This window comes from Carcharodon carcharias, chromosome 6 (genome assembly GCF_017639515.1).
Source record: "Carcharodon carcharias isolate sCarCar2 chromosome 6, sCarCar2.pri, whole genome shotgun sequence".
Taxonomy (NCBI): Eukaryota; Metazoa; Chordata; class Chondrichthyes; order Lamniformes; family Lamnidae; genus Carcharodon; species Carcharodon carcharias.
Genome location: NC_054472.1, coordinates 128,001,695 through 128,017,411, shown reverse-complemented (window position 1 = coordinate 128,017,411; position 15,717 = coordinate 128,001,695). Strand labels below are relative to the sequence as shown.

The 15,717-nt window shown below is 43.6% G+C and overlaps 1 protein-coding gene across 5 annotated transcripts in view; it reads right to left on the bottom strand.

The window, feature by feature from the left end:
• Positions 1-15,717, bottom strand: part of LOC121279258 (RNA-binding Raly-like protein) — a 1,065,807-nt gene that overhangs the window by 138,079 nt on the left and 912,011 nt on the right. For all 5 annotated transcript variants that reach the window (XM_041190353.1, XM_041190355.1, XM_041190356.1 and 2 more), the window contains one exon: positions 6,985-7,148. In XM_041190353.1, the coding sequence (XP_041046287.1) occupies positions 6,985-7,148 (164 nt within the window). The remainder of the gene's footprint in view (positions 1-6,984; positions 7,149-15,717) is intronic.

Below are 15,717 nucleotides of genomic sequence, written 5' to 3'. Positions count from 1 at the left end.
CATCAGCTTCTCTGAGGTTGAGATTTCACCAAATGTAATGGTCAGCTTGCTATATGTGATGCTGAGATGATTGTGATGGTGGGAGCCGGGGTGGCTGGGGGGGAGGTTGGGGGTGGGGGGTGCAGTCCACAATATTCATTGCATGGAGATTTTAAAAAAATTGTCCTTGGGACATGAGTGTCACTGGCAAGGCCGTCACTTATTGCCCATCAATAATTTCCCCTTGAGAAGGTGGTGGTGGTCGTGATCTGCCTTCTTAGACCACTGCAGTGCTGCTAGAGAGGGAGTTCCAGGAATTTGATCCAGTGATAGTGAAGGGATGGCAATATATTTCCAAGTCAGAATGGTGTGTAGCTTGTGGGGGAATTTGCAGGCGATGGTGTTCCCATATGTCTGGTGGTAGAGTGAAATTTGGAAGGTGCTGTTGAAGGCGCCTTGGTGAGTTGCAATGCATCTTGTAGATGGTACACACTGCTGCTACTGTATACTGGTAGTGGAGAGAGTGAATGTTTAAGGTGGTGGATGGGGTGCCAAACAATCAGGCTGCATTGTCTTGAATGGTGTTTAGCTTTTTGAGTGTTGTTGGAGCTGCACTCGTCAGAACAGATGGAGACCATTCAATCATTTTACTGGTTTATGCCTTGTAGATGGTGGAAAAGCTTTAGTGAATCAGGAGGTGAGTTAATTGCTGCAGGGTTCCCAGCCTCTGCTTTTGTAGGCATACTATTTATATGGCTTGTCCAGTTTAGTTTCTGGTCAATGGTAACTCCACGGTGTTGATGGTGGGAGGGTTCAACTATAGTAATGTTGTTGAATGTCAAGGGGAGTTGGTCACATTCTCTCTTGTAGGGAATAGACTTTTCCTGGCATTTATGTGGCATGAATGTTACTTGCCACTTACCAGCCCATCCTGGATATTATCCAGGTCTTGCTGCAAATGAGGAGCTGCAAATGGGACTGAAAAATGTGCTATCAGTAGTGAACATCCCCACTTCAGACCTTATGTTGGACTGAAGGTAATTGATGAAGCAGCTGAAAATGGTTAGATCGAAGACCCAGCCCCGAGGAGCTCCTCCAGCGATATCCTGGGGTTGAGATGATTGACATCCAACAATCATTTTCCTTTGTTTCAGGTATGCCTCCCAACCAGCGGTGAGTTTACTCCCTGATTTCCATTGACTCTAGTTTTGCTAGGGCTCCTTGATGCCACACAATGCAACTTTGATATCAAGGGCAGTCACTCTCACCTAATTCACTTCTGGAATTCAGCTCTTTGGTCTAAATTGGACAAATGCTGTAATGGGGTCTGGTTCTGGGTGGCCCTGGCAGAACCCAGACTGAGGATCGGTGAGCAGGTTATTGCTAGCAAGTACCGCTTGATAGCACTGTCGATAACGTTATCCATCACTTCGCTGATGATTGAGAATTGACTGATGGGACAGTAATTTGCTTTTTGTAGACAGGACACAACTGGGAAATTTTTCTGATTGTGGGTAGATGCCAGGGTTGTAGCTGTACTGGAACAGCTAGGCTAAGGGCACAGTTAGTTCTGAATCACAAATCCACAAATCAGGCTACAGCTGCTGTAATACCTATTGTACTGGTGTTAGAAACCAGATTGCTAATATAATATAATACCTGCAAACAATGCAAAACATTCAATATGTACAGAAGTTCCTTTCACATAGTTTGAGTTATGAGAGACTGCTGCCAATGCAGTGGTGCTCACATTTACACTACTTAAACCAACTCCTTTACCCTGACACAAAAACAAAAAATGCTAGAAAAACTCAGCAGGTCTGACAGGATCTGTGGAGAGAAAGACAGAGTTAACGCTTCCAGTCCATATGACTCTTCTTCAAAGCTAAAGGGGAGTAGAAATGTAGTGAAATATATGAGGGAAAGTTTTCTCCCCGTCAGGGGGTTTGGATGGGAGCGGGCACAGGCGGGCAGGCGTGCAAACGATCGCCACCTGGAATCGGCTGGGCGCCGCCATTTTACGTGGCGGGCCAATTAAGGCCCGCCCAGCATGACGCGCACCCGGAATTGCTGAGCACTCCCTGTGCAGGCCGGGGGAGTGGGCTGAGTCGGGTGACTGCTTTGCAGAACCTTTGGTCTGTCCACAAGCATGACCCAGACCTTCCAGTCACTTGCCATTTCAACACACCATCCTGCTCTCATGCCCACATGTCCGTCCTTGGCCAGCTGCAATGTTCCAGTGAAGCTCATAGCAAATTGGAGGAACAGTACCTCATCTTCCGATTAGACACTTTACAGTCTTCCGGACTTAACATTGAGTTTAACAACTTCAGACCATGAACTCTCTCCTCAATCCCCACCCCTTTTTTATCCCCCTTTTTTCTATAATGCTTTTTATTTTTAAATTTTTATTTATTTTTTCCACTTATTTTCATTATTATTATTTTAAAAATTTATTTCCATTTTTATTCACTGTTTTATCCCCAGCGTTTAGCCTATTTTCGATTTTTTTTTTCTACCACCATCTCCTCCCCCGACCTCAGCCCCACTAGGGCCACCTGTCACTGACTCATTCTGCTTTCCACTCTTAATGTCACCATTAGCACCTCCTTTAGCCAGTACCACCACTATTAACAACCCTTTGACCTTTCGTTTATGACATCTTTTGCAATCTCTCCTTTGCCTTCACCTATCGCTGGCCTTCTATCCAGCTTCACCAGTTCCACCCCCCCTTAAACAGTATATATTCACCACATTTCTACTTCCCTTAGGTCTGAAGAAGAGTCATGCGGACTTGAAATGTTAACTCTGTCTTCATCTCCACAGATGCTGTCAGACCTGCTGAGTTTTTCCAGCATTTTGTGTTTTTGTTTCAGATTTCCAGCATCCGCACCATTTTGCCTTTACCTTTATCCTGACATTTGGGCCTACAAAAATTGGGGCCTAAGTCCTGTCACCCAGACAGGGGAGCTGGTTTTATCAGTGCAAATGCTGGAAACAGATGCATGGGCACTAGTCAATTTGAATTAAATAGGCACCTGCGACTGTGCCTTCAGTCACAGAGCTTTAAAAAATGTTCAGCAGTCATTTTAATTATTTTTGTTTAGTGAATTTACAAAGGAAGGGAAAAAAAAGACACTTCCAACAGGTCTTCACACATATCCTTGCATAGTTTTCATAATGTTTTACATTATGACCTTGTAGAAAAATGGGCAATTGTGAATGAATGTATAAACTGATGCCAGTGTTAAAGAAACTGTGGCCCCAAAACCCATGGGAGTCTGCTCTAGCAGTCTCAGTGCAGCAGACCAGAACCTCTGTCCACACACAATAGCCACAGACTCCAGCCCAAATTTCAGGGCTGGGCACATTAGGATGCCTACCCTGAACTGCCGGTTGGAATAGCAGACGGGCGTTGGAAAGGAGGCATGATGACAGCCCAAAACACACCTTTGCTTTACATCTTTTGCTGTAAATGGAGCATGTGAGCTTTTTGGGTTAGGTAATTATTCCCCATGTGGGATTTCCCTAGTGAAGGTTTGGGCCTTAAGGTCCGAGTGTGCAAATTTCATGAGTCCTGCAGAGGACTGCATACAGCAAGAAGGGCAGCTAACTCAGGAACTTCCCCAGCACAGGGAAACAGGTAGGATATTTGTGCATGGCCTCTTACCAGATGAGTGGAAATCAAGACTTCCATTTTTCTTGGGCACTGAAGGACCAACAGGCAGAACAGCCATTATCTTTCAACATCACTACAATGAAGTGGATGCAGCCCAACAGCATAGAAATAAACTGAATTCTGGTAAGCATGCTAACTTCAGGCTTCATTGCATTAGACTTCAACTGAAGAAACTGTGTTTTGATTTCTGATTGTTCTATTTATAGAGAACCACCCTTATTAAAATTCTTTCAAATCGTTCTTGGGGAGATTCATGAATTTCAATTAAGTTTTATACTTAACATTCTCTGTGTACTGATTGTACACTTGAGGCAAAGGATGACACCAATTTTGTAAATTAAAGCTATTAGGAAGACTTTTGCTCACCAATAACAGTAATTGATGCATCTCATTACAGTATGTTATAGAGGAAGTGTATGTAACTAGCAATTTCCATTTATCGTAAACCAACCATCCTCTGCCTGCTTGATTGCTTATAATGAAACACTGATGGAGATGCCTGAGAATGATCTCCTTCCCATCCCACTCCCTTTTTTGCACCTGTGTTATGAAGCAGAAGGGGACAATATTGAAAAGGAGAAAAATAAGTATGCTTTTAAACTGGAATTTGGGTAGGAAATAAAATTGGTGTATCCTGCCACCATTTCAAAAACATAAGTAGCAACAATGGATTCCAAATTCCTACAATGTGACAGCTCAACTCCAACATTCTGTTTACTTTTGTTTCTTTCCTTATGTTGGATCACAGAGATTAAAGACACAAACTAGCTATATGTCAGTGTTCCAGCACCTCTTGAAATGTCGACTGATTTCGGCTTCTGTTGCAAAGTGGGAATTAATTCTGCATCAGCATTAAAACACCTCATCCTCAGTTCGTCCCAACAATTTCTCACTCCATCATTCCCCAGTACAACAGCCACCTCTGTGGTCACAGGTTCAAATATATCTGGTTGTTGACCACTAAATCTGGCTTGAGAAACTGAAGACTTGCTGACTCTCCCTTTCGCATGTAAAATACATCCATGACTTTGAGAGCATGGTGCTTTTGCAGGCTTCCACTTTGGAATAAAGTTTCTAGATAAACTTTGAAGTTTAAATAGGCAGCTAAAGATTGAAACCATAGCCCCGATGTATATAGTGGTTGGATTTCCAAGAAGATGGGGAGGAGCTACAGCTGGGATTTCCCCAATGATGTGGAGATTTAACTTCAGGGTGTGCATGTTTTTTTAACAGGTTCCTGGAGGAGATGGGGGTTTCATGGAAAGATTGGAGGGTGGTTGGAGAAAAATCGATGGACTTCAAAGAAAAAATCAGAGGGAGAGGCGGGGAGATCAGAGGGAGAGGCGGGGAAGTCAGAGGGAGAAGCGGGGAAGTCAGAGGGAGAGGCGGGGAGGTCAGAGGGAGAGATGAAAAAGCCAGGGGGAGAGATGGGGAAGTCAAGGGGAGAGATGGGGAGGTCAGAGGGAGCGATGGTCAGTCAGAGAGAGAGGTGGGGTGGTCAGAGGGAGAGATGGGAAGTTCAGAGAGATAGATGGTGGGCAAAGGGAGAGATGGGGAGTCAGAGGGAAAGATGAGAAGGTCAGGGGAGCAATGGGGAGGTCAGAGGATGAGGTGGGAAGTTCAGATGGGAGAGATGGGGAGGGGGGGTCAGATAGACAGGTGGGAGCCAGTGGGAGAGATGGGGGTTCAGAGGGAGAGATGGGGAGTCAGTGGGAGAGATGGGAAGTTCAGAGAGAAAGATGAGGAGTCAGAGGGAGAAATGGGAGATTTGGGTGAAATTGAAGGAAAAGATTTGAGGGCTGGAGTAAAATTGGAGGGAATGTTGGTGCTTGGGGGAGAGTCATTGATACGCAGAGTGGATTGATGAGAGATCACAGAGACAACCAGGTGCTTACAGATTAACTTGTTAGGTTTGCAGAATAACCCCCTGCTTTTCCTGGCTGACAGCAGTGCTGTAAAGGCATTTTCTAAATGAAAGCAGCCCTTCTTGCCTCCTTTTACCTGTCAGGTTTCCTGAGGCCCAAACAATTGTCATTAAAAATAGAAAAACTGTTAAATTGGAGACACACAGCTTCCTTTAAAGGTTCCAACAACCAACTCACCTCTTGGGTGAGGATTGATAACTAATCCCTTATTTAGCCTCCATCAAAATCTGAAGTGGGTAGGTTTGATGTGAATGTGTTGCTGTTTCAGATTTTTTACATTTTAATATCCTACCCAACTCAAACTTACCTGTCTTGGGCATTAAAATTCCCCTCTTTGTCTTATTATCAAGTCTCTCTTTGAAGCATTTTGAGAGGAGGTATTCATTTTTGTGATCCTAAGTTTTGTAGGATGATTTTAGGGAGGCCTCTAATAAGTGAAAAGTCATGACTAATGCCAACAAACTGATGGCAGAACATTGGTCAACAGAGCCACAACTCAAGAAACCATAAAGCTCCTCCTCAGGGACAAACAACATGCTGGATCATTCCTGGAACAAGGATTCTCCAACTGAATACTGAGGGACTTTCCCAGGTAAAGTCTGAGTATCTCACCAACATGTTGGAGATTCATGATAATGATGCCTTTATGCTCCCAGAAATCCATGTCTCCAGTGACCAACAGGCCAGTTGCTACTGTATCCATGGATACAACCTCATGACTAGCCATTATCATCCAAAATATGGCCTGGCCATATGCATGAGGAAACCTCAGTCCCTTTGTGATTCCTTGCCTCCTACCCTGTCACCATCCCCCTGCACTTAATTGTGAACCTCAGTGCCAGCCAAAATTAGTCAGACCCAGACAGATGAGCTGCGTTCGGGAACTTGACAGGCACCTGCAGAGCACCTAAATTATGGTTATAAAGTGCAAGGGTGAATTCATTTTGCTTCTTTGGGTCTGTTCGTTTTGGTACATCATTGGGGCTGTACCTGGTTTGGTGTGCTAATGGATTTAGACCCCAGAGTAACAGACACAGACCATTCTGAAACAGCATCCATTTCATAACATTGCATTTTCATCCTAGCCCTAGGCAATGCTTTTCACAGATGTGATGAACATGCTGATTATTATACAATGACATTCCCTTTTGCCTATTAAAAACCTGAATAAATGCCAGTTTGACACACGTTCCAAATTACCTCACGTCCAAAAATTACAATGTGAACCATTATGAATATTTTTAGAAGTTTTCCATTATCTTAAAATTTTCAACAAAGATTTTACAAGCATAAAGAGGCAGAGGTGACATCTATTGCTGAGATAGCTTTTATGCTGATGTATAGCTGAGGACTTTCCAAAAATAGTGATTAGCTGAGCATGTTCAATTAGCAGATGCTTACATTTTGGTCCTGCAGAGGCTGTGCCTGTGATTGTAGACCGTGGACCTCCTTTCATAGGAAAACCACCCTTTCCTCTACGTGTGACAGGTATTGTGACACGTGGGCGTTTTATTGGTATAACAGCACGAGGTGGTGGTGGAACACGGCCGTGGTAATCAAACATCCTGAAAAAAAACATTTACTTTTAGAATACAAGATGTAACGGTGGCTTTATTTCTATATTTAAGTGACAAAGTTGACACCTCTACTCCAGTTTACGAGACACTAAAATAACTCCAATAAATGACTTCAGCTACTCCAAGCCACTTAATGAATGAACACACTTCAGGGGCTTCGTATCTTCTCGGTTTTATACTCTGAGATTTGAGATTGTCAGTTAACATAGATGACAAAAACACATGGTGAGTTTTCAGTTCTGTTCTGGCCACAGCCTCATTTTGATTGTGACTGTGATATAGTCAGGAGTTTGTCATATGAGTGATGCCATCTGTTGTTCTGTCATATGGTTGAATTTCACAAAAGGGAAAATAAATGAAATCCAGCCAAAGAACAGCGGTTTTATACAAATTACTGTTCTATCTCCTGTGTACTTACACATAGGGAGTTAAGGCAAAGAGTAGACTTCAGGTGAGGCAGGGTTAGTGGGCAGGGGATATTTAGACATGGCAAACAGATGTCATTTAATTCCCACTTTAAACTCACACATTAAAAATTGCATGACCTCAATTCGCCCCTCACTGTCTCCATTTTTATGGTGGGGCTCCTGTTTGCGTGTTGCACCTCATTATGATATTTAAATCAGACTCCCAAAGTTGGGAACGGGTGATTTAAATTTGATCCTCCTAGGACCTGGAAAACCAACAGCAAAATGGAGAGCCAGGGACTGTCCTGCAACAGTTCCCAGCTGTCACCTTCCACTACAGGCTTTCCTGGCCAGCCTGTTAATTTTGCCAACTGCTGGGTGCCCTTAGCAATCTTGACAAGGGGTCTCCAAAGAGATGTAGGGTCCCTTATTTCCCTTTGCAAAGGGTCAAAATGCCTGCGTTCAGGAGTGGTTAATGGGTGCCTGTTGTTTGTCCTAACCCAATATGGTGCGTAATGCCCTTCATGCTGGAAATGCGCAAATGCACCTTGCCCACCAGATTGGGAGCTAGTAGTCTCTATAGTACCCGAGTGTTGTGTGGACCAATTTCTGGACCATGAGAGTTTAGTGGAATATGGTATTGTCTGGTCAGGGAGACTGATTGATCTTTTCCAGTGCTGTACATTTCTTTGTCCTTATGTACAATTCCAGACAAAACATTAAAATTAGTTATATATATATAATATATATATATAATATATATACATGTACATATATATAATTGTATATCAAGTGCAGCACAGAAACAGGCCCAACTGCTCCATGCTTTTACATGTTTCACAGTTGAACTGAACAGAATGCAATAATTACACACATCCATCATTTACCTCACTAAAATCTTAGTGACAACATGGTATAGTTTCCCAAATATTGGGCAGAATCTTTAGGTCAGCGAGCGAGGGGGCGGGGGCCCACTCACCGCTGCGTAAAATGATGCGGGATGTTGTCGGGGGGAACTCCCGACGTCACCCCGCCTCTTCCATTTTCAGGTCAGCAGGGGCACAGTCGAATCAGCTGTGTGCCCGCCAACCTGTCAACGGCCAATTGAGGCCGTTAATAAAACAATTTAGGTAATTGACAGGGCTGCCCGTCTGACCTTAGGGATGGCGGGCAGGCTAGGAGCCCTTCAGAAAATGCATAAAAACCTCATCCACAGGCAGGATGAGGTTTCATGAGGGTTTTTACATTTTTAATAAAGGTTTGAGTTAAAGTGATGGACATGTCCCAAGTCATGTGACAGTGTCACATGAGGGGACATGTCAGGGAAATTTTTTAAACATTTACCTTAATTCTGAGCTGATCTCCCTGAGGCAGCACTTAGCCTCAGGGAGATCAGTGAGCTTTTTCGCACGCATGCACGAAAGAGCGCACTTGCGGCTGAGGGAATCACCCCTCCCGTCCGCACAGGGAGCACATAGCACTTCCTGGTGGACGTCACACTGGGCAGGCCTTAATTGGCCTACCTGCTTAAAATGAAGGCGCCCCCGATTGTGGGCGCCAATTGGAGGTGCGCCTGCCCAAACCCACTCCTGCACTTCCCTCCCCGACAGAGGGAAAATTGGTATTAAGAATATTTAGCAATTTGCAGAATTGATGCATTGCAAAAAAAAAGACTGCAATGCCATTTATAAAATCTCAAGGTAATCAGGAGCAAATGGTACCAAAGAATAAGAACCAACCTAAACATTTGTTTCTCTGTATTGATACTTTTTTAGCATGGAGCATTGAAGGCAGAGTAAGAGATGAATTACACAATGAAAAAATGTAAAGATCACTGAGTCACCCTAGGTCAGTGACTAAATCTTGGCTGATATCTATTTAAATCCCTGTACTTGGGCTGAATTTTCCTGGTCCTATGGAGGTGGGTTAGGAGACGGATCTGGGAGCAAAGTTGGGCAGAGCACGTTAGATTGGCTACGTGACAAGTTCCTCCCTCCAAGCGTCCTTGTAGGAGGCGGAGTCAATACGTCAGCAGCTACCTGCTTAACAGCTGCAAATTGCCAATTAAGCACATCAATAGGCCAATTTTGGGAAAGGTGCTTGTGGGGATGGTATCTTCCTGTCAGTGGACAGGCCATTCACTGAGGTTGGGATCAGGAACTCGGGAGGGGGGGTGGTGTGGAAGGAGGGGGAGGTTGGTTTGGGATTGACATCTCTCTATCACCCCAGTACACAGTCCTCCTGGGATGTGTCAGCTGTAGCCGCAGCTGCCTGCCAAACAGTAGAGAGATACCTCCTCCAAAATGATAGTCCGACAGCTGTGGCCATGCATGTGCGTTACTTTTTTGGAATGCTGCAGAAAGCACCTTTATTTTGGAGTGCCTTTGTGGTCTCTTGCATGCCTCAGGAGCATCTACCTGTCCCGGTGGGGGCTGCTGGTCAGACATTGCATCAGGCTCTCTGATCAGTCCTCCTGCTTCCCTGGTCCATCTGCTATCCTTAATTGCATGGGGCTTCCGGAGCTGGTTTATAATTGGCCGTCTCCAGGAAGATCATGAGTCCTGCCACAGCCACTTACAGGTTCCCAAACTAGAATTGAGGCTGATAACAGGATCGTGACACAACTGGGAACATTCTGCCTCTTGAACTCGCAGCTATGTCAATCTTTTGAACACATCTTAAACCCATTTCAAATGCAAATTTGCCAGCCTAATGCAATGCTGGCCTAGCCAGCGACACCCACAACCTGTGAAAGAGTGAAAAAAAGAAATGCAGGAAAATATAAATTCCGATAATCCTGACACTGTACTTTAGTTTTATGAGTATCATGTTCCCTTTGTCAATGAGTTCAGCCATCACAGGAATATTTTAGTGCTAAGCCATCAACTTACAAGAGTTTCAGTGGAAGTTGCAGAACTATATTGGATCTTGATATTTGTGCTGAATTCACATTGCTAAAGGCAGAGAATCAACATGAAGATTATTGTATAATGAGGGCAACATTCATGAGCTGGAGTAGAAAGCATTGCTGCATGTGTATATACATTGACTGAGGAGAGGATCAGGATTCTCTGTGCCAGCCCATTCACTCCCATCCATGATTGCAAACATTGCCAACACTCACTGGGATGCATTTTCATCCTCATCAACTAGGCAGTAATTTGGTGTGTTGGATCACATGTTCTTTATATCAATGGAATGGAAATCAGGTGGGTTTCATGTCAGATGGGCAATCCAGCTTGCTGGAATAATGCTTGGACAGTTGAAGGTGAAAACGTACCCCCTTATCACATATGAACAATGGCCAATCAGGCAAACTATCAGGAGACTATAGGTTCACGCAGCAGTGTAACCCCTGCAAAAACAGCTGACTACAGGAGAAAAAAAGAAAAATCCAGAAAATAAGGACAATGAGGAGTAACTGGCTTGCTATAGCAGGTATGCTAAGAACAGAAATCTTCCATTCATTCAACGTACAGTAAAACATCCACAGTGTGTGCTCTTCACTTGCCTGTTGGTATTGGGTGAGGCTCCCTGGCAGCAGCAGAAAGTCAAAGCATTACCCTATGCCACTGTACCTTCAGAAATAGGTGGCAAAGTAACAATTCTGTCACTCGGGTCACATATTCTAATGTTACTCAAAAAAGCATCTGATAAAGGCTATGGAAATATTATTCTTCCACATTTTCATAGCTGTCATGTTCATTAAAACTTGGTCTGCTGGTTAAAAATGCATTCCTACTTTGTCAACTATCTGAATGACCTTTGTAGAAAATTGTCTTGAAACAAATACAGGGTGCTGGTTTGAAAAGCTCCATTTGATCAAATTCCAGATGAGATTTATACTGGTGAGAAGTCTGGAGGAGGAGATGATAAGACTGCATTATTCATGTTAACCCTGAATGAATAAACTTGTTTAATGCCTTTTTCCCTCTGAAGATTTATAACAACAGTTACATATTCTGCCAGAGCTTTGGCTTGACTTCCATATTGTGACTATCAGCATTATAATCAGAAGGACATCAGATATTGAACTGCATTGGTGATTAATAGCAGTTGGCCACATTTTTAGCAAAGGCTGGGATAAAAATGTCATTTCTTGTCAGGTAAGCTTTGTATTTGAAACTTAGAAAAGAATGGGACCACCATAAAGCTCAATATGCCTTCATTGATTAACCCTTCCATTGACAGGAGAAGGAATTTGCATTTGTATATAAAAAAACTTGCGTTTCTATAACACCTCACATGAACTGAGGAAATCTCAAAATGCTTTATAACCAATGAAGTATTGTTGAATTATGACCATGTTATAATCTAGAAAATAGGGCAGCCAATTTGCACACAGCAAAGTCTCACAAATAACAATGCAACAATGACCAGATGACCACAATGACCAGATATCTTTTTGTTGATGTTGGTTGAAATCTTCTCTTCATGCAACAGTGGCTGTGGATCTTTTCTATCTATCTGAGAAGGTAGATGAGGCCTTGGTTTTACGAAAGATAACAACTCCGACAGTGCAGTGCTCCCTCAGTACTGCACCGGGGGAATATCAGCCTGGCTTATGGGGCTCAAGTATACTTTTGGGACTCAGCAAAATCCACTGCAGACAGTACTAACCTAAATTTTAAGTTTTATGTAAAGTAGAAACATATACTGTGATGGGATGAAAGAACATTTTGATCATATATAAGAGGTACAATATCTAAACTGCAGGTGAATGATTCACTTATAAGAAAAATCTTTCCTGCTTTTCTCCTTTATGACATCAAGGCTCATGTTTCTCTTTCTTGAGCGGGTATAGATTTAGGACTACTGCTCCTTACATGCACCCTAACACTGTCTAGTTTCCTAGGGTTAGACACTTTATCAAAAGTTAGACAGCTAATGGGTCATTTTACCCTGTTGCTGAGTCATCTATAACACATAGTGTTGGGAGACTGGAAGTGCCTCTGTGAAGTGAGAGTAGGTTGGTTGGTGGGGGCAAAGCACCTCTGTAGGCTGGAGTGAGTTTTGGGGAAGTTATTGGCTAATTGATGTGTTAAAAATCTAAAAGCCACTTTGCTTCTTTTAATTAAAAAGTTGTTAGTTGCAAAGTTAACTAAAAGTACTGTAAACTAACAGGAATTAATTATTTTTATCCAAGAATTTAAAATTTCCCAAGGGAGTGTGTCATAAATTCCCTGAGAGATGTAAAACTGGTTGCCATGAGACAGGGGTAGCAACTGGAATAAGTGTGCACAATTCTAAATTTGACTAGATCCCCTGGAACTTGAATCCTAAATGAATTATGATTTATTTTTAAAAAAAGATAAAATTAATTCAATCAAGATTACCAAAGATTCCAAGACACTGCAAAATGCAGCAAATAAAATGGTTGAAAAAAACAAAATATATCACATTCTCTTGGAGAATGTGGTGTGTGAGGGTGGGGCTGGGGGGAAGTTGAGATTTATCCATGACCCTGATCAGAATTGAATGTGTTCGTGGCAGAGTCAGCAGGACATGATGGTGAGGAATACCACCATGTTATGGGACACAGAAGCATTGTGGTTGTTATTTGACAAGTAATCCAGAGGCCTGCTCTAATTATCATGGGCCAGCATTTTCTGTCCAGCGTGCGGGGACAGGCCCCGTATGCCGATGCGTAAAATGACGTGCGGTGACATGGGGCGTGCGTCCCGATGTCACTGTGTGTTATTCCAATCTTTCGTTCGGTGGGCACGCACTGGAGTTGGCTGCGCACCTGCCGAATTGTCAAATGCCTGTTAAGGCCATTAATAAGATGATTGAACAATTTGCCAGGGCTGCCTGTCCAACCTTAAGTTTGGCGGGCAGGCAAAGAGCCCATGTGGCCTTTGCATTTTTCATGAAACCTCATCCACGGGCGGGATGAGGCTTCATGAAGGGTTTATTAAATTAAAAAATATTTATTGAAATTTGATAAACGTGTCCCAGCTCATGTGACACTGTCACATGAGGGGACATGTGTAAATGATTTTTAACTTTTTTTATTCTGTACTTTAAAATTCAACTTTATCTCCCTGAGGCAGCCCTGTGCCTCAGGGAGATTTCTGTGCTCTTTCGCGTGCATGCTGATCACAGACGGCAATCGGCTCCGCGCCCGCTCCCAACTGATCTGCCCAAAGGGGAGAAAGTTCTCCCCATGAGCTTAAATCCCACCGTGACACATAGGGAATTTACATTCAGTGAATTAAATAAAAGTATAAAATCTAGTATCATCAAAGGTGACTACACAACTACTGGCTTGTTGCAAAAACCCATCAAGCTCATTAATGTCTTTTAGGGAAGGAAATCTCAAGGACAATTAGAGATGAGCAACAAAGTAGTGGCATTGCCAGTAATGCTCACATACCATGAATGAATAAAAAAATGAGTGCTGAATAGATTGTCTTCCATTTTTCCCATTAGTCCTAATTGCAGAGCTCTCATAGACAAGTGAAACAAATCTAAGGGTAGAAAGTAGTGATAATGAACTGAGCGTTCTTGCCAGTAAAAAGCTTTTTTTTCAAGCAATCCTGTGATTAAATCATTTGTATGTGTTACAGTACTTCTAAACCTTCTAACGTCCATTTTTTTAATATATGTGCTAAGGTGAAGACTTTTCCACTTCAGAGTTCATTTTCTTTTGATCCCATTTGACAAAGAAATGTGCAGTGTCTCTCTGGGAGCTCCATCAGAGCGATGTAGAGTTGGGAAAAGAGACGACACGTCCTTTTTTACAGCATTAGCTGACTCATTCTGGTAAGTTCAAAGGTCTAGTCTTTTAATGAATATTATTGAATGGATGAGTGAATGGGTGAATGAGCGAATGGGTAGGTGAGGGAGTGAGGTGGTTAGGTAAATTAGATGGGTGAGTGGATGGCTGGTAGGTGAATGAGTTGGTAGGTGGATGAGGTGGGTGAGGTAGGTAGGTAATTGAGTGGGTAATCAGGTGGGTAGTCCTGTCTGCTTCTGGTGTGTGTGGGGGGTGGTGTGTGGGGACTGTGGTTGATGGGGTTAGTCAGTGTGGTCAGATGGTCAGGAAGCAGCCAGGTCGGGTTAGAGGTAATAGTCGAGTCCGGTTGGGGGGTTGGTGGAGTGTGGGTTAGGGTTTAATCAGAAGTTTAAATTTCGCAGGCAACTCCCTTGCTCCCAGGACCTTCCGTGAATGTCTCCAACTCTGAGATAAAGTCAGTGATTTAGAGTCCTGGTCCACGCAACTTACCTGGGTAGTTACCCAGGAAATGTCAGACAGATTAAAACCTGATCTAATACCTGGATAACACTCAAACTGAGCCCCCAGTCACTTCCACCACAGCCAACTACCAATTGTCCACTGGAACTTTAAACTTCCCAGGCAATTCCCATGCAGGTTTGCACGTCAGGACCTCTACACGATCCTGATGTGCATCTTCAGCTGTATGTCCAGTCTTCGACAATCTGGAGACCAGAAGATTTGGCCCTAGTAGGTAACTAGTAGGCAAATATACCTTGTAATACCACACAAAGTTATACAATTTAAGGAGGCATAGGTTTGATCCCTGATCTCCACTGAGTTAGCTGTGAGATGGGCAAGACCTTAGTGTTCCCACCCCTTACTAAGAAGAATGAGATACCATCTACTGCTTCCACTCCTGAATACTGATCCACGGCCTGAATTTTCAAGCCTGCGTTAGGTGCACAGTGGGGAGAATTCCTGGCAATGTTAACACGACTCCTAAAAAAGGTGCCACAGAAGTTAGGATTTTTCATTTTGGTTTAGGGGGTGGAGGTGGGGGTTGGAAGGGGAAGTGGGTTTTTGGGAGTGGGGCCCGCTGCCCTAGAAGGAGTTTGCAGGCAGTAACTGGGGCTGCCAGGCTGGATGAAAGGGCTGCCTCAGTGCTCCAGCACTTGTCCCAGCTGTGAAAACAATAATGAAACAAAAAATAGCCTCCAGCACTCACCCCTCACATTTACTCATCCCCACACCCTCCCTATGTCTCATCCATGCCAACCCAGGCCTTCTCATGTCTCCCACCCACTCCTCATGGCCCTCATATTCTCCATGCCAAGCCATGCCCCTCCACTCATCCCCATGGCCTTTTATAGCTCCTATTCCAACTTAGAGCCCACTCATGCCAGCCCATGCATTCCACCCGCCACCCTTT